Below are 18,874 nucleotides of genomic sequence, written 5' to 3'. Positions count from 1 at the left end.
AATGCAAACAATATGATTATAATGATATTTAATCCAATAGTCTTTCCATGAGTGACAAATAATTAGCCACTAAAATACTAATAAACATAGCCTTTCTGAAAAAAGTGAGACAAGTTGCTTGTTGCTTTTGTTTTTAGGCTTGCTTAAGTTTGATCTTTCCGTTGTTAATTCCGTCTTGTAGAAAACGAATATTATTGCACTTGGCACCAGGTTACATCAAGCTGGTTTGTGAGCTACAGAGGAAAAAAATAAAGTCCTAGACGTACTGTATGTATGATTATAAAACAAAATAGAAATAATTGAAAACAAAAAGAAAACCTAAACCGAAAGCTGGGGAACTAGCAATTCCTCATGATTTTAAAAGTCACTGCACTCGGTACAAAGGCAACACATTCTTGGATCACAGGAATACAAAGATCCTAGGATCCTGCATCGATCAATCGACTTGCCTGGACACATGCAGAATCATTCTGTGTAAGTATTCGGGAAGACTTTGTGAATGTTGGATGAAGGTCCAGTTGCCAGCTGCCAGATGTGTTTGGCTCAGATGTGATGGTCCAAGGCTACAATCTATTTGGCAAGGTTTCTTTGCAAAAAAACAATTGTGGAGAGACACAGGAAAAACCGGTGTCGCATGTTGAATCAGCGCTTCACACAGCTCAGTTATTTACCTTATATGGTCAGAGTTAGTGGTAATAAATTCAATCAGATAAAATTTAGGTCTTGATATAATTACATAAACGGGAATTTAGGAAATCCAATCTGCCAATCGGAACACTAAATCCTTTTATGAGCAGGCATGAGCACTAAATTCTGCAACTTCTCCATAATGATTTAACCCTATTAAAAATATCATATTAGAAAGAATAAAACATGCAAGCTGTCAAAGGTCCCAGTATAATTGAATAAGCTGCAATTCAGGACAATCAGGGAAAAACACATTTTTTAAACATTATATATAACCTGTATTTGGGGGAGGTTATCATCAGATCTTTATTTTCTTCGCCCGGGCCGGCCTGAATACAGTTTTGTCATTTGTAATTTTTAAATCTGAGAAACAAATTTGAATCATCACAGCGCCGTCTAACCACCAGCAGTGTGATCTATAACATGGACATACAGCTTCTTTCTTCTCAGAAACTTAAAGCAGATTAAGTTTACCTTTCAGATCAGATATGAACAATAATAATGTTCTGGCAAGCTCGTACGCCTCATGTTTCATGGAAGAGCTGTCATCTACTAAGACGTCATTTGGCCAGAATCACGTGTCTCCTTGCTTATGTAAGAAAATTTGAAAACATCCTAGAACCTCATTATGAAGCTCCTTGAAGGACAATGTTTAATGAGGAGCACAACACAATATGGCAGGTTTGTTATGTAAAAATATAATTCAGAATCCTTGAGACCACATACCCTACAGAGCCCTACAAACCTACATGTTAAAAGGACTGTATGGAACAGTTTTTATCAATACATTTTTTGGACGTTTATGTGACAGTCTGAATCTTTTCCCTAGGCATTACCATTACATAAATGCTGAGACATAATTCTATGATTGTAAGAACATAAGAAATGTTACAAACAAGAGGTGGCCATGTGGTCCATCACCTTGTTTGTTAGTAGATTCTCTGTTAGGAACAAACTGAAGTAGGTTGGAAAGATGTATCAGAATTTATATAAACCACTTTAAAATCATGAGTGACACAAACCAGGTTCATTTGTTGCAAAACAGCGCTACATTTGTCAGTTTTCAGACTATTATCATCAATTTCTTTCAGCCCCTATGGAAAAACAGAATTACTGTAGGAGTCTATGTTATGCAACGGCCCGACAGGATCGACCACATTCAGCAGAACAGAGGTGACTCAATCATCAGCCATCTCTATGATTCACCAGAAAAAGTTCTCAGGAGGCTTTGGAATCAGAGAGTTTAATTATATATCACATAAGATAAATTATATGAAGTATGGCTTCTTAGCAGGAATCATTACAAGAGCAAACTGAATTGCACGAGGAACCATGTTATTTCCAGCCACTCAGTTTTAACATAATCTTTAGCCTCTGACTGAAGACACCAGTAAATCTGAAGGCCTGAATGGCGACTGGAAAACATGGAATCAAAAGAAATGTAACTGCGCTGTGCACAACCACTGAACTGAACAAGATTTTAACATAAAATAATTTATCCATGAACACGAATGTAGTATCTTAACTTCAGCTCTCATGGAATGAACATCTCTTTGAATTAGCTGGCAAAATGGTTCAGAATGTGTCCATCTGTCCATCTTCAGGAGGGTCAATTCATTTTAAACAATGTTCATCCCATGTCAACAAGTAAAATGAGCTTGTGTTCACAGGTGGTAATCAACGCTTTTTTTTCTTTTGCAATATATCATTTATACTGTATTCTCCATCTATTCTCCATTCTCTCCATATTCACCATAAAAGGCCAAGGAAAACACTAGAGGTCTATATACTCAGAAGTAGAAAGGAGAAATTCTGTTTTGCTCTTCCATACATAAAACTGCAGCTTCCTCGATCCACATCTTTGGAATCCTGCGATTTATTTCAATAAAACTGCTTGAGTCTTGTTTGACCTACAGTTCCACCTTTGAAAATCAGGTTATTTTTGATCATCACTTTATAATATATTTTTTTTCCTGGACACATGAAATCCTATAGTATAGATCTATCCGAAAGAAACTCTCTAGCATCTCTGACTTGTTTTAGTGGTATCCACAGTGTGACACTGCCTGGAGCAAGAACACAAACAAGCATTTGTTGTAGTGTGGTTCTGCTTCACAGAGCTGATCTCATCAGCAGAGATCAATTGGCCTTTTATGTGTGGAGATCAGAGGGAGGAGGAGACACTTTTTAGCACATTTGACTTTTTTGGTGCAGAACTTTTTGGCAGTTCCCAATTATCAGTGCACACACTACCCAATTCCAGTAATCACAGAGCTTGTAAAACGGAATAACACTAAGAAGTTGATTTTTTGGACATTTACTCTTCACGTTATTTGTAATTTTGTTTAATTTTTTATTTTAATCAAAAAGCGAATCACTCCGCCACCGTGCCACTGAGATGAACCATATTATAAAACTACTATTAAATGCAATTAACAGTGGGAGCACAAATGTTCATTTACATATCTGGGAATCTGAAACAAATGTGGAGATTTAAAATCATGCACGGATACAAAAAGACAAAAACCACAATTCACTGACAATGAGTCCTTGTGATCATGTGGAGCTCCAGCTAAACTAGGGAAGGGTCACCTACCTCATAATGATGGTCCATACAAGTGAGGTCCCTCCAGCAATGGTCACCTCGTAATTTTATCAGCCCCTGCAGAAAAAGCACAGCCTTTAGTTTTCTGAGCTTGTCAAACATGGACATTAAAAATGTAATTGGTCATATTGTGCCAGACTCCCCAAACCCCATATCATGGAGTACAGTACCTACACACGTGGACCCCCTGTTAAATGGTTTCTACACTCTGTTTGCTGTAGCTTGAATAATAAATCTGGGATATTGTGCAACCGAGGATGAGGCTGGACCAACCCTAGTGAACAAATGTACCTTTAACCCTTAAATACTGCATATAGGAAAACTGACCATACTTTGCCCTTTTATATCAATGTGAGAGCAAAGCCCAGTTCTCTCTAAAACACTACTGAAAACATACTGCTTTTCCTGGTCTAACTGAATCCTCACAAGTTCTCGGCACACGTTTCTTTTTATAGTCGTGCGAATGCCTGCGTATTTGCTCTTTCTGACTGGTCTCTAAACCGCACGTCCGGAGGGGAAACCAGGTCACACTGTTCAGCGAAACAGTTGCTCAGATTTACATATTATCTTAAATAAACGGCATTTAAAAAAATGTGTAAGTGGTGTGGGCAGGAACAAAATGCTTGTGGAAAACAAACACTAAAAAACAATGCAAAAGCTGTTTGAGCGAGAATGAACCTGGATATAAGTCTTTTGCTTGTAGTATTACATATGTACTATAACATGACCTTAGTATACTGTAATATGCCTATTTAAGAAAATTATACATCTATTTTTCAGTGTCACTTAAAACCATTTTTTCCCCACAATGTGCCAACTCTTAAATCTAGGTAGGAACTCCACTGTTGAAGAGTGTGCTGCCCCAAAACAGCTATTTTTTATTCTCAGTCTGCCGTTATTATCCTTTTAAAAAAACCTGCTCATTAATTATCAGCCGATATCTAGTTTAACATTTTGGCACAGATTCTATAGCACGCTATTGCTACTCAGTTCCTAGTTGCAAATAAGTTGGATGAGCTATTTCAGTCTACATTCCAATTAATTTGAAGTACTAAAACAGCTCTTGTAAGGGTTAGAAACAATTTACTGCCGACTCTTTTTTTCCTCTCATTTCTGTCCTACTGGATCTCAGTGCTGCCCTGATACTGTTTATCTCACCATCTTGAACAGATCGGAGTGGGTTGTTGAAATGACTAGAACTTCTTTTGCCATGGTTTCAATTTCTAATTTGCACTGATTGGAAGATGAAAAGATTCAGAATGATTGAGCAAGAATTCTCCGATCCAGATCTGGTTCACTGTTTCAGTCACTGAAGTATTTAGCAAAATTGAAAATAGAGAACAGCAACAAATTGGGTTGACTGCACATTACTGAAATACGCTACCTGAAAGAAACCAAGCGAAAACTATACATATATACAAAACTGTCAACGTGAAATACAAACAAGGAACATAGGGGGTACTGTGTGATAAGATCACTTTGTTGCATTTCAAAAGTAATATTGGCGTTAGCAGTGCAAAACACCAGAAGGAAGAGCTTTGGGCTGCAAAAATGTTTATTTTGATTTTACAACCAAAGTAGAATTTAGTGTCTCTTCTGACAGTTTCTCTGGATTAGATCTCAAGGTTTTGTCAATTGTTTGTGTTTAAAGGAACCTGTCCATTTGCATGAAAAACATCACATACATACAGCATACTAATAAAAAACCCCAACACACACAGTGACATTTTCCCCCATAGTATACATTTTCTCTTGATGTACTGAAAAGCTATCTGCGTAGAAAACCAGCAATTAATTTATTTTTTAACTGAAAACGGCTCTGAAATTCTAACTAGGCCTTGATTTGGAAATTGCAAAATATTTTGTAAGAAAAATAATGTTGAAACGTATTATTTTCTGGGACTGCTACAAGTTATATATTTAGATATGCCTAATACATATATGTTTAGATTTGTTTTTTTGATTTGTTGTTTTTTCTTGTTCCTATTTTCCCTACTAAACGAAATTTAATAAAGCAATACATTAAAATATGATATATAAACTTGCATTCCAGAAATACACATCCTGAGGTAACTATGTAGGCTACATTTTGGGGAAAAAAAATTCCTAACATTAGCTAAGATGCACCCGGCAAAAATCTGGAAAGCCAGGAAAGATTGACAATTACTCATGGTGGACGTTAAATAGCAAGACGCAGCAAGAGTGAAAAAAATGTGCAATTTTTTTGAGACCAACAAACTTAATTTCTGACAAAAGCACAGCAGCTGAGGTGGCCAATGTTCACCACATGGCGTGATACAGCCATTTCTACAGATCATCAGATTGTGGAAGAAAATTGTTCTCTATCGTATTCCCATATTTGGACATAGCTAGGAAAATGTCACGTGGTTGTATAAAATGTGAAGCAATCAATACAGACATGCTTGCTCCTGACCCCCCTCAAGATGTATGCGCCTGATTTGAAAACCTAGATGCTTCCAGATGTTAGTGCCATTCAATTCCATCCTTTCAGATGTTTCAAATCACGGCACATCAAACCTTTTTCCACTGGCACTGTAATAATGGACACCTGATCTTGGCTTACAAAATTGTTGGAGCTACCTTCTGTCACTGCGAGATGTGTGGTGCCTGCGATTTCTGTGGAAGTATGTTCAGAATGACAAGGATGGTGAGGGAGCTCAAGGTGTACATCATTCCTACAAACCGCGCTGAAGCTCATCAATGTTGAAGGAATGAGGGGAATACCGGTGAACTGTACGACACCGTGTTTACCCTCGGTGTCAAACTCCAGCAGAGAAAAACCGACTCCTTCTCGGAATTTGAGACAAGTGCTTTGCTCAAACAATTTCCTGCTCCCCGGGCAGTAGCAACTGGAGATTACATCTTAGCTTTCTATCAGTCTTCTTCAACTTATTTGCCCAAGTGGTTTGATGTTTCTGAGTAGTATTATATAAAGCGATAAAACTGCTTGGTATTTAAGAAAGAGTTCAGCTTCCCTAAACTGAGCAAAGCTTCCAAAGCCCTCCCGTTGCATGCCAAACAGGCCATGGACACACTTAACAAAATGGGTTTTGTGTCATTTTGCCAAGACTCAGAGTCGTGGCCACAACAACAGACACTGCTGTCACTGTGCAACGTTGGAAATTGTACTGAAAAGGACAGGAACGTGAAACGCATCCAGCTCATCAACACTTGCACTAAAAGACACTGTTCATGTTAAGGACTCAAGCATGGAATTATCTATGGAACATCTTCTCATTGTGAGCAAAGGCAGGAATGTGCTCCATTTTACTCTTCTTGAAATGAGCGAAGGCACAAACACATATGCAGTCCCCTGAAGTGTAAAACCTACCCATTAACCACAGAATGCAGCTTGAAGTCGGCACGTCGCATTAACACTGGCATGTTTGAGCGATCTGGAACTTGTGGACAGAACCCCTCTGGGCTCCACGATGAACTGGTGGTCCCCTTTCGGAGAAGCCTGTACAGTCCACTGTTCAGACTGAACCTTGAAGGGAGTACAATCACTTTATATCCACTTCAACTCTTCAGATGATCTCTTGCGTCTTCACTCAATCTCAGGAAGGCCGTAATGGGTAAACTCCACTACTCGACTTCTCCATGTCTGTCCATGATAAATTCACAAACCTGCCTCTTTCATACCTGGACACCTTCATGCTCTTAATGACCGACCTCTGAAACACACACGTGTTAAGATGACTTTTAAGCTGCATTTTGCGGTCCGCGGGTTGGTGCTCCCCACACCCTGCCTGTGCGTTTTTTGCGTTCCGATTTCGATTTGTAGGTAAATCAAAAACATTTGTTTTTGGCGCTCACAAGACAGTGCTGAGCCAGCGCACAAACAGGACAATCATGTGCCCCATGTGAGTGGAAGCAGGAAACATTTGCAGAGCACGTGCACAGTCAGGAGAGATATTTGGAGAACCAAATCAAATGGACTATCCATACACACAAACCATTTGCAATTACACAAAAATATATGTAACACAATGAACAGACTGAAGCCATTATTTTAAAGATTACGGATGGACGGGACAGCCTCTACGTAACCTATTTGTGTTACACATACACAGCTGCTAAAATGAAAGGTTGCCTGCCTTACCCCAACTATAATTCAATTTCTCTCTCTTTAGTGGGGAAAAAAGGAAGGTTTTTTTTTTGCTGCAGGAATGACAGTTATATATTTGACTTTAATCCATATAATCGGATTAACTCTTCATGAAACCTGAGATTGCATATCTTTTCCCAGTGATAAAATAAGTTGCAAAATGATTCAGATGATAATTTAATATTATACTCTTGGAAATGCAAAACATCTTTCAAAAGAGAAGAGATAATTATATTCATCCTATATCATTAATTTTTTAAACTCCAGATGTCAGATTTCCTTCTGATGATTTTTTTCATGCGTTTTGCTGCAGCGATCGAGAAACAAAGCTGTCTTTCACTGTGTTTTTTTTCTTTCCTACAGAAAGCGGGTTTAGAATGAAAGTGCAGGCTGACTGGGGGACAGGAGATAAAGGAAGGCCAAAGACCTTAGGGGAAAGCAGTGAAATACTATTCATATCTCCTTGAGAATCAGAAATGTATAGACATGCCACCACCACAACAGGCAAAAATAACTGCAACAGTTAACTGCATTGAATTTATGCACCCCAACACCCACAGGGGAATCAAAGTTTCTAGATTCCTAAATTAATGACTTTGGAAAAAAATGAGCCTATTATAATGGAACAGCGCTAATGACGAATCTACTTTGTGAGGAATTAAAGCTTTGCATGCTTAACTGCCATTTTACAAATGTACTGCATAATCACAGCATGCATAGCAATATTTAATACATATTTATATTATACATATATTGTATACAGCATATATATACGGTATATTATGATATAAATATATTTATAGCATGTATATAGCATATTATATCTTAATCTCTGAAGTCATTTCATGGTTGGGTAATAAGCAGCGATAATGCACAATAACAAAATCACTTATAATCCTCTAATTTTTTAATTTCCTTAACAAAACTGATAAAAGAAAATGAAGGCCTTTGTTCCCAGTGTTCATATGTTGTCTAGTAGTTTATTCCCTTCTGCATGGGAACATGGGGGAATGTTAAAAAAGAATCTATTTTTAATGCTTTTTTTAATTTGTACACATCAACACGTTGGTTCACGCTGCCTGAAAACTCTGCTCTCCTGCACAACAGCAACAGTGTAAATAAACTGAAGCTGAGCGGTTTAAAGGCCAGGGCGTATCAAAACATATTTGAAAATTAAAATTTAAACACTGCACAGAAGTAATCAAAGCATGTCTGAGATTTGGGATTTACTGAGGAACTTCGTGTGAATAGTTTTTTCTTTAATAATAAAGGCTTTGTGCCAGCGTAACCTTTAACACGTCGAGTGCAACTCAAACAGAGAAGTGAAATTGTGTCTGTTTGTTTTAAACAGGTGAACTGTTGATGTATCACAGTATCTCATGGCTGAGGTAAGTTGTCACGCCACAGTCTGAAATGAATAATGGAAATTGGCCTAGTGATAAACTTCCAGTGTTTTTAATGCTGTTAGGCAGAGGCGTCAAAGGTAGCTAAATAAGGAACCTCTTTTGCTTGAGTAAGAACATCTGCACCAATACCTTACCATCTAAACAGGGCATTAAATATAGAGCACACGGCACACCCGAATAAGGCTCCACAGCCAAAACGGGTTTCTTTTCTTCTCTTTTCAGCATGGAATAGACCTTTCCTTGTTCCATTAAATATACATGTTTTAAAAGGAAAAGATTTAGGACTATTTATAGCAAAACTAGCATATATACTTAGTATATTTACAGCAAACATTCTACAATAATAATTACAGTAAAACAGACTACCCGTTTTTGGAAACCGTATCCTTTAAGCTTTTCTGTCTCTCACAGAGAGAAACGTTTACAGCACAAAAAGAATGCAAGGCGTACAGTAGCATCTATTTTATAATCTCACAGCTAAACGTTCCTGGAGTGCTTGGGTTCGCCTCTGTGGGACTTCACGTGGCTTTATCTGCGAAAGCTGAAAAGAAGAGCTCTGGGCATTATGCGCAAGGCTTCCACAAACAGGGCAAGAAGTTGGGGGGGAGAGATGGATGAAAAGAATGGAAGTCAGGGACCATCATGAAGAAGTGACTGCCAGAGGGAGGTCAAAGATCAGAATGTGGCAGTAGCCCCCTCCACCCCCGTCAACGCCAAGCACCGAGTCACAAGCGAGGAGACTGCGTAAGAGGAAAGCCTGGTTAAGAAAGAGGCCTTGTCTTCCCTTCATCCTACGCTAATGCAATCAGACAAATTAGTATAATTACGATCCATATTCCCCAAAATGGGTGACATATACACTGATGGGAATAAGCCATTCATGATACTTTTGCTATTTATCAGAGGACATTCTTGCATTGATGACATTACAGCTAATCAAATAAGGAGTACCGGAATGCATGTTTTTCCAAATGACATTCTATTAATCTTGTCTTTTTGTGCAAAATGAAATCTTGCAAAGGACCCCATCTGCTTTATCAGACAACATGTTCTGGGCCACATCGTTTAAATGAGAAATTTTTGACAGCTTGGCTGAAGCCAAAGACAAAACACAATTCAAGCAAAATTTAGCCCAAACTGTTTTACTTTTTTTGTCAAGTGCTCAAAGAGAAATAAATGGTGAAATCTGGCCCAAGGTGTAGGTGGGTGAAACCAGCTCATTTATGTGTTTGTAATTTGATTTGTATTAAATTAGGTGAATCGGCTTTGACAGTATATATCACCTCGATTTTTACATAGATGTTTAAAGCAAGTAGGATGTTATTTTAAAAGTGAATTTAAAGCAGAAGTATCTCAAAGGGATTACAAACAAAAAAATACAGATTTATTTTTCTAAATGTTCTTGACACTGAAATTCCATGTGTATTCAGGACTGTGAAGTATTGAAAAAGTACAAAAATAGAATTACTTGTATTGTATGTGAACATTACATATACAGATATAATATTGTATTTCCGCAATGGGAAGAGGAGACAAATTCCAGAATAAGCCCTGAAAGAATTTATAAGTTTATTTTTATTTAAATCTTCAGTATGGCTTTCTGCAAATGGACAAAACAGACATGAGATGAATTTTTTAAGTTAATATATAATGCATACAACAACAGAAATCCTAAAATATTCATAGAAAGATTTAGGGATTTTCTTGCAGATATATAATGATATTGACATGTAAAGGTAATTTAAAAAAATCTAGTGTTGTCATTCATTGCAATGTGTGTATTCATTCACTGCAACTAAGAGCGTGCAGCCCATATTAGTTTAACCTCTCCATGCACAAATGCAGGAGAAGGGACAGTTACAAGGAAAACCAGAAAAGGAACAATTTGCATTTGATCGTTGGTCTTATAAAACAGCAGGCCCAGTGATTCATATCCTGTTTCTCAAACCATCCTTTGGAAAACGATCTGCTCAGCACAGTCCCAGTAGTAACATCAGAATCCAGCAGAAGAAATGTACACATGCTGCTTTCAATTGAAAACGTCCATCCTGTTCTGCATAATTGGCAAATGAAGTGATACTAAACAACAAGTTTTTCCCCCCATTGCTAAAAAATCAGGGCCCAAATTCAAATAGCTCCTGCTAAGCAAAATGAGAAGCGATACAACATGTCAGCCCAGCCACTTCAAATACTTTAATGATCAATATCTGATTTGTCAGCGTCGCATCCATGTAATACATGTCTATGAATTAATAAAAGGTTAATGGACAGGAAATTAGAGAGTACAGATGAGGGGTGAATACTCCAGTGATGTAACTGGTTGTTGAGAACCTCAGGGACCTGTGTTAGATTTCTAAAACTGATTTAAATTCTTGAATAGTTGGCAAACTAGTCAATACATGGGTGGAGTGGTGGCACTGTGGCTATGGATGTGCACCTGTGGCTGGAAGGTTGCCGGTTCATATCCCGCGGCCGGCAGAGGAATCCTACTCCGTTGGGCCCCTGAGCAAGGCCCTTAACCCCAACTGCTCCAAGGGCACCATATAAATGGCCGACCCTGCGCTCTGACCCCAAGCTTCTCTCCCTGTCTGTGTCTCATGGAGAGCAAGCTGGGGTATGCGAAAAGACAAATTCCTAATGTATGTGGCTAATAAAGCGATCTTATCTCTTATCTTATATTACACAGATGAGCCCCAAATAGGAAGATTAGATTTAGAGATGTTTTGTTATTTTTGTCTTGACATATCACCAGTTTGACAGGCAGAAAGAACTGAATCCTGATTAGAGAAGATTATGGGTGGGGAAAATGAAGAAGAGGAAGAAGACACAAGTGAAAACTACTAGGAACCAACAGAGAACAGAAGGTTCTTTGTTACACAAAGGGATATCTTGGCTTCTTTCAAGCAATGGATGCATCTTCAGAACGTTTTTTGTCTAAAAGTCAATTGAGTTATACGGCCCAAATGGCACCCTCACATGATTCAGCTGTTCTTGTGCTCTCATCGCTGGGAGCATCAGGCTTCTCCCCAGCAGGTTCCAATTAGCATGCATGGGTCTACCTGGCTTTACTCTCCTATAAAAAATAACTTTCATGCACAGTCACAAACTAAAGATTCATGGTCAAAAGTGTAAAAAATCTGAAAGGGAAATGACACAAACTGAACGGACATGTACGCAGAGAATAACAGGACAAATCCACAGTTCGACAGGAAAAAAAAAACAGTCACATAATTGCTTGGGGGAACACACAGTAAATCACTGGCAGAGACGTTGCGTGTTTCAAGCGTCAACGGGTTTTCTGTGCCAGTGGACCACCTAGCCTGTCCACATGAACACTGCGGCTGAACTGAAACCTTCCGGTTTGCTTGTGTGTAAAAGCTGGGACAATCTCAGGTAAGCTCAGGTCGGGTCTCCAGGACTTTTGACTCCAGTTCAGAAGGAAATCTACGCTCTGTTCTGTAACTTTGAGAAATTTGCAGACAACCCTCAACCATTTTTCTTGACTGTAAATGACGATGAGTGATCAATCAGAATGACCGCAGAAGAGAGGATGCCATTTTGTCTATCTTGCTTATTTGGTTCTGTTTTGGTCACTGGGTTTTAAATCAAACCCAGGATCCGGGATCCAGGATCTTTGAAGTAGCGTTGCTAACCATAAAATCAACCATCCAAAAGAGCTACCGGCTCTTATACAAACTGATTCCACCTACACTGGTTATGTAAAAAGATACATAGGTAAACTCACTGTCCTTTCACATACTGGATAAGCATCCTATGCATAATTTATGTTGTTAGATGCAGACACAAAAATACTGCAAATTCATTATACTTAATACCATTATTACCCAAAATAAAGACTAAAAAATCTAGGGAAATATAAAAACTTCTCAAAAAACATCTGGGGAAAAACATCAGTGGGTCACAATTCGGGGAGTGTGTGTCCCAAGTTATTCCTCTTATACTCAAACTGAATTTGTCAAACTGAATTGGCTTACAGGAGGTTTAAAGGAGGGTCATGTGATCAAAAAATAATTACTGAAAACGTGACACAACGAAACAAAGAATGTTTCCCCTAAAATTGGCACAAGGAATAAAAATGTAAAATATCAAGAAACACAAACTGGAACAGAGTACTGCATCCAACACTGCCGTTAAAGGGCAATGGAAGTTTCGAAGATAAAGGAAACAAAATCTCACTATAAACTATTGATTTCCTGTTTAGACAGTACTTTCAATTACACTCTCAATTTAATGTCAGCCATCAACAGCATTGCTTCATTTGATTATCCTCATTTTCAAAACACAGAAACACGCAGTCACAGTGTTCGAATGTGTCAAATTAATTCAGAGCAGCATCATTTTACAATCCTACAAAAACATCAAGATGTTGATGGAGTCAGTTTATATATATTTATAAAGAATATTAAACATTTACTAATAACTTAATTTTTGTGAAGATGTTGTGCAATGTGCAATCAAATAAAAAATGTATAATGATCAAAATGAAATAACTGAGTTATTTTGATATGAATATAAAATATTTCTTCACCTAAACCAATTTAAGCTAAAGTTTAACTATTTTTGACTACATGATTAGGGAAAACAGCTTTTTATGTTTTGCTCGAAAAGACTTATCTAAATGCGTTTTTGAAACTTCCACATGAAGAACAAGACCTCAGAAATATTCCAACATCTGTTCAGTAGAAAGTCAGGAATGCGTGATAACTGCATTACTCAATTAAGATTATCAAGACTACATTTATAAGTTACATCGTACTGTTTTTGCTCTCAAGCATTCAAGCTAGAAATTATTCCTTGTATGGATCACATCAGCAATTGGTTGTGTAATTGCTTTATGTTAGTGAATTAGATTTTTGCAGATGAACGTTTTCATCATTCTCGATTAGTCTCAACGGGTAAAATGCCTTCCCACTTCTTTTAAATTGACTTCATTTAAAAAAGCGTTTTTTAACATCAGGACCTCAAAGAATGGCATGGGATACAAAATGCAGATGATTTACAAGACATTACGCAAGTTCCCAGAGGTTGTATTTCCATCCAAAATGCACATTGTAGGCGACTACCTGCAGGAGTTGCAGTTACAGCTTGTTAGTTACCCCACCAATTTTGAATTTTCAATTCACCATGTTATAAAAGATACATAAGCAAACTCACCCTCCTATCATATACTGGATAAGCAACCTACTGTATGAATAACTTATGCTGCTATATACAGACACCAAAATACCACATTGCCATGTCATGGCCCTTTTTAACTTCTTCAACACCTTGGAAGTTCATTCTCTATAGAATCCTGCAAAAGATTGGTTTCATGAAGGAAGCTCATTGCACTTATGGGCCATGTTTTGCTTAGGTCTCGTTTCATGATTAGGTGCTGCAAAACATGTGATCTCATATTTGAAAATGTATCTATCTATGACTATCAGCCCCAATGAACTTTCAATCATTTCTTTATTAATTCCTTTAATAATCCTTTTCAGTTATTAAGGGGTATCTGAACTACAATTAGCTTAACTCTGGGTTATCCCTCTTCCGTGGGCACTAGTGACCTCTGAAGTGCTTCTTTTATCTGTTTCTGAATTTATTTTGCCTGCACAACTGACTAGGAATTAGGCAGTTAGCTATTTCGGTTGGAAAACATGCACAGTTTTTTTGTGTGATCCAGACTGATAAGATCCTTTCCTGGAGTGTGTCCGTCAGCATGAAAAACTAAGCCTACAAACGTAAATCATTGCTACAGGAGATCAGGAAACAGAAGCGTTAAAAATCGTAGACTACTGTCCCACAAGACCTACCACCCCAAGGCTAAATTCACTGTAAGCTGTGGTTATAGTAACTGTGTGAAAAAATATACTAATGTTAACTAGAAAATGGTGTGCATGGTTAACCACTAACTTCGTTGACTTACACGCACATTGTTTGTGTCCATTAACAAACATTTAATTCTCATGCGTTAAAGTCCTTGTTTCCCATAGAACAGCAATGCCAAATTGACTTATCGCATATTTCTTCACCCAAAGCACTAACATATGCACACATCCGTTGTGTATGGGCACGCGTCGTACTGACACCCCATCATTTTTGACAGAACATATGAGACTTATTTAGATTCTCTTATATGGTGGAAAACTGTCTACTTCCATTTTCTTTGTCGTTAGTCAATCATCGAGTAGCTCGGGCCAACATGTTCTCTCAGGAAGTCATTAGTGTGGTTGACTGGCTGTAATAAAACGCTCCAGTGTGGGGAATCATATACTCTGGCAAAAGCTAACAGCCATGAGCAGGAGGGTCAGGGGTCACCGATTTAAATATGTCAGAATGGATCCAGGCTGAAAGATGAAGTGAAGTGCTGAAGTGTGCACAGAATTTTCCTTGGGAGAGTTCCTGGCACTGGTGTCGACTTCCATTTTGGACTAAAGAGCTACCGTAGGGCCAACTGTTGCAAACACTTGTTTCTTCAGAAACTACAGGTAAGAAACAAAAAAAGAAAACCCCACAATGATGGAACATCTCACACGCCTGCCTTCACAAGCTCACACCTCCTGAACTTCGCGCAACTAACGCATGCAGCTCTCCCTGCTCCTACAGGGATCCGATCCCAGGTGGGTTCCCACTCCACGGACAGAGGAGAACCCCACACACCACATGCAATCTCCTCCACTCCTGTCAGGACTCAATCTCAGCCGCTAGCGGGCCCAGAGCAACACAGCACCACTCCATAACCAGTGGGAAACTCCATCATGCCACCAAACGGGCACCATCTTGTGCAACAGCAGAGTTACACTGTCTAGATTTAAGATGGGGGGTGGCATCACCCCTGTAACTACCTCAGCGCATGAGCCCTGTTACACCATGCCCTTTCAAATTCCCTTTGTGCCCACGGGGGCGGAAAGGAACCCTGGAATTTTTCCCATCTACACAAAAGATTGACCCAAGATGGTATCTGGAGTATTCTCTGCCCCAGAACAATTAAATAACTAATTCATATTCATATTCACCAGGGAGTACATTTTCAGCCTAACTGTGACTATTTCTGCATGCAAAAAGCTGAGGAATTTTACCTTCATCCTATATCTACAACCCCACCAAATGAGCCAACAAAGTAGTACGCAGTGAAGTCCAGAACATTCAGGTCCTGCCTAGAACATGAGACAGCAATTCACCACAGTGTAAACCATATGAAAGCTCTTAAGCCTTAGCACAAAAGTAATTAATAAAAGAGCTCGAATACCTGTACAATTTGGGATCCAATTAGGCGTTGTCTATTATATGAGGGTTCGGTTTGCTCTGCCATAAATACATTCTTACAGAGCTCTGCACTCCAGGGAGGAAAAGGAAAGAGAGTCAGTGCTTTAAACTCGGCTTGACAGCATCACCTGGCTGCTTCTCCCAGAAGCCTTGGCTGGAAAAACACTTTAGTATCGGAAACTCAAACTAAATGAGATCAATATGTTTCTCCCTAATGTAATTAAGGACATGAAAAATGAAAATGTTGCCTTTTTTAAGCCTAATTTTTTCCTGATGGGGCTGCAGCCACTGGTCCACATTGCCTTCTTTTTGAACATTGTAAAGTGAAAAAAGTACATAAGCGGTTGAAGGTTCTGGAGTCCCAACTTCCACAGCTTGCAAATGTTGTTTTCCCCTCTGTGAGACACAGGAAACTTACAAGAAACAAAAACCTTAAATCAAAGGGCTAGAAACCAAGAAGAAAGTCGAACTGTGGTTTGCATGAAGCAACATTACATTATGTTCTAATCTAACATGCAAATCGGCCAAGGTTGCTGCAGTCATAACAAAACGGGACTGTTAATGATAAAAAAAACAAAATCACCACTTCAAACTCGACAGAGGGAAAAAAAGAATGAGAGGATGCTTAAAGATATCCAGATTCAGAACTGCAAAAAGAACGGACTTGTTTTAATTGAAGGTATGTAGGTCAATAGCTTACTTTAGCATTTAGTGTGAGTGTCCAAATTGGTTTTAACATCAAAAACACCTACTGGAATTTTGCTGGGCTCGTTAAGTCAAGATAATGCCCTGTCGTGAATAACTCTAAAAAAATAAGCAAATGAAAGATAATTTTACTGAGTATTTTATTATGCCACCCCTGCAACTAATTTCATATGCCATGGGAAAAAAGAGCCCAAACTCAGAGGCTGAAGAGCATGGGAATCGTGGTGTTGACCCTCCACAGATAACAATCTTGGGTCAGCATAACTACAACAGCTCTGCATCATGCTATTCCAACTGGGAGGAAGCTGTTTGGGCAGAATGTCATTTTCCAGCAAGATAAAGACCCCGAACCCACCTCCCAGAAATTTTGAACTATGGTTTTCATTCTCAATGAGTTTTGTGCCGAATTTGAAAGAGTTACTTTCTGCAGTATATTTCCTGGTACGCCGATACCGAAATTTCCACACTCCTGTATTTGCCTAAAGGTGTTTCAAAACAATAACTGGAATGATATGCGAATGTGGGAGGCTATTTGGTTTAGCAATCAAAGCCAGAGTATGAGCAGACAAAAGGTTTGAAGGCAGGTGTTCACTATTACAAAAAGAGCAACAGGTGTGTCGATAATAGTATCTGAACTAGATTTATGCTTACTCTAGCTGTGTAAAAACCCTTCTACCACTCAAATGCACATATTTTAAATCTAGAATCCAGTCTTTGATTAGATTTAACCCTATATAAACTTAAAGAATATATACTTTCCAGCTTTTGGTAGGTAAGAGTTTAGATTTAAGCTAGGCTTAACTATAAGGTTCATTTTATTTAAAAAAACACAACAAGGCTGATGCATCTGGTCTTGAACCTTGAATGTCACAACTGGCCTCTCATAAGAACAGTGACAAACAAGACCCATCTAGTCTATAACCAAGGCAGGATATAAGCTTCCACAATGTAGCTGGTTAGCTTGTTCTGGATTCAGAACCCACAACCCAGAACAAAATGCATGTAATCTCACATGCAATGCCCCCATGTGAGAATCAAACCCCAGTCTTCTGCATAACAGACTGGCACTCATGCTACTGTACTAATGAAAAACTTGTTCACCGTCTTTCAGACCGTAGTAGAACAGATTTATTTCATGGGCTTTTTGTCACTTGCCAAAACATTCATGTTTACCACACTTCAAAATTAGATGCAGTAGCCCATCTTAATTTGGAACTGGATCTGATTGAACAAATATGCAAAATAAGGTTGTTTACCACTTAAAATAAAATCACCGAATTAAAAAATTCTGGAATTTCTTGCATCTGAATTATAGAACAGTTAAACCATTAGGTTAGTCGCTATCATACTCTGTCAGGGGGAATTAATTTAAGCTTTTATTATATTTCGCAGATGACGAGCAAACACTGTCCTACAGTTTTAAATATAGTTTAGAAAGTTGTTTTTGGTTTTTCTTCTGTCACACATATGTATAAAACAGCATAAATTGTAAATCTTTTATCTTATAAAAAAAAGTAAAAGCACACAAAATGGGAACTTCGTGAAAGATGTGCTCCTATATTTAATCAGGGCCTGCCATTGGGAATGCAATATGAAGAAACCCACATTAAAAAAAACTATGAAAAGGCAAGAAATATGATCCACAGTCAAAAACAAAAACAAAAATCCAAATGAAATCCATTTAACAAACTGTCTAAAAGTAATCCAGTGCAAAATGTCTTCCATTAGTTCAATTTTAATTAGTAAAGTTCTGAAACACAATATAAAAGAAATTGGATAAGTCAGAATAAACAAGTCTCCAGTTCTGCTGTGTGCTCCCAACTGCTCCCTTTGAAGTTTATTAAAAACGTATTCTTCTGGTAGGATATTGAATATTATGCATACAGTGGTCAGCCACAAATTTGTGCGGTTTTCTCGGGATTCCACATGAAATAAAGAGCCCATTTCTCTTAGAAGCTGAACAGGTTTGACTAAAAGGTATAAGAAACTGAAGTTACGCTGACAACTGCCTAGGGTATTTGACAGAAATTATTTTGCAACAGACATTATTTTGGACAGTACTTGCGCTGCAAA

The 18,874-nt window shown here is 38.2% G+C and overlaps 1 protein-coding gene across 7 annotated transcripts in view; it reads right to left on the bottom strand.

Annotated features, from left to right (window-relative positions):
• The window catches only part of lmf1 (lipase maturation factor 1), a 100,857-nt gene that overhangs the window by 38,329 nt on the left and 43,654 nt on the right, over positions 1-18,874 (bottom strand). For all 7 annotated transcript variants that reach the window (XM_088613141.1, XM_088613147.1, XM_088613146.1 and 4 more), the window contains one exon: positions 3,284-3,349. In XM_088613141.1, the coding sequence (XP_088469267.1) occupies positions 3,284-3,349 (66 nt within the window). The remainder of the gene's footprint in view (positions 1-3,283; positions 3,350-18,874) is intronic.

The sequence above is a fragment of the Lepisosteus platostomus genome, chromosome 19, assembly GCF_059453375.1.
Source record: "Lepisosteus platostomus isolate fLepPlt1 chromosome 19, fLepPlt1.hap1, whole genome shotgun sequence".
Taxonomy (NCBI): Eukaryota; Metazoa; Chordata; class Actinopteri; order Semionotiformes; family Lepisosteidae; genus Lepisosteus; species Lepisosteus platostomus.
Note: the sequence above shows the minus strand (reverse complement) of the source record. Positions and strands in the feature narration are given on the sequence as shown.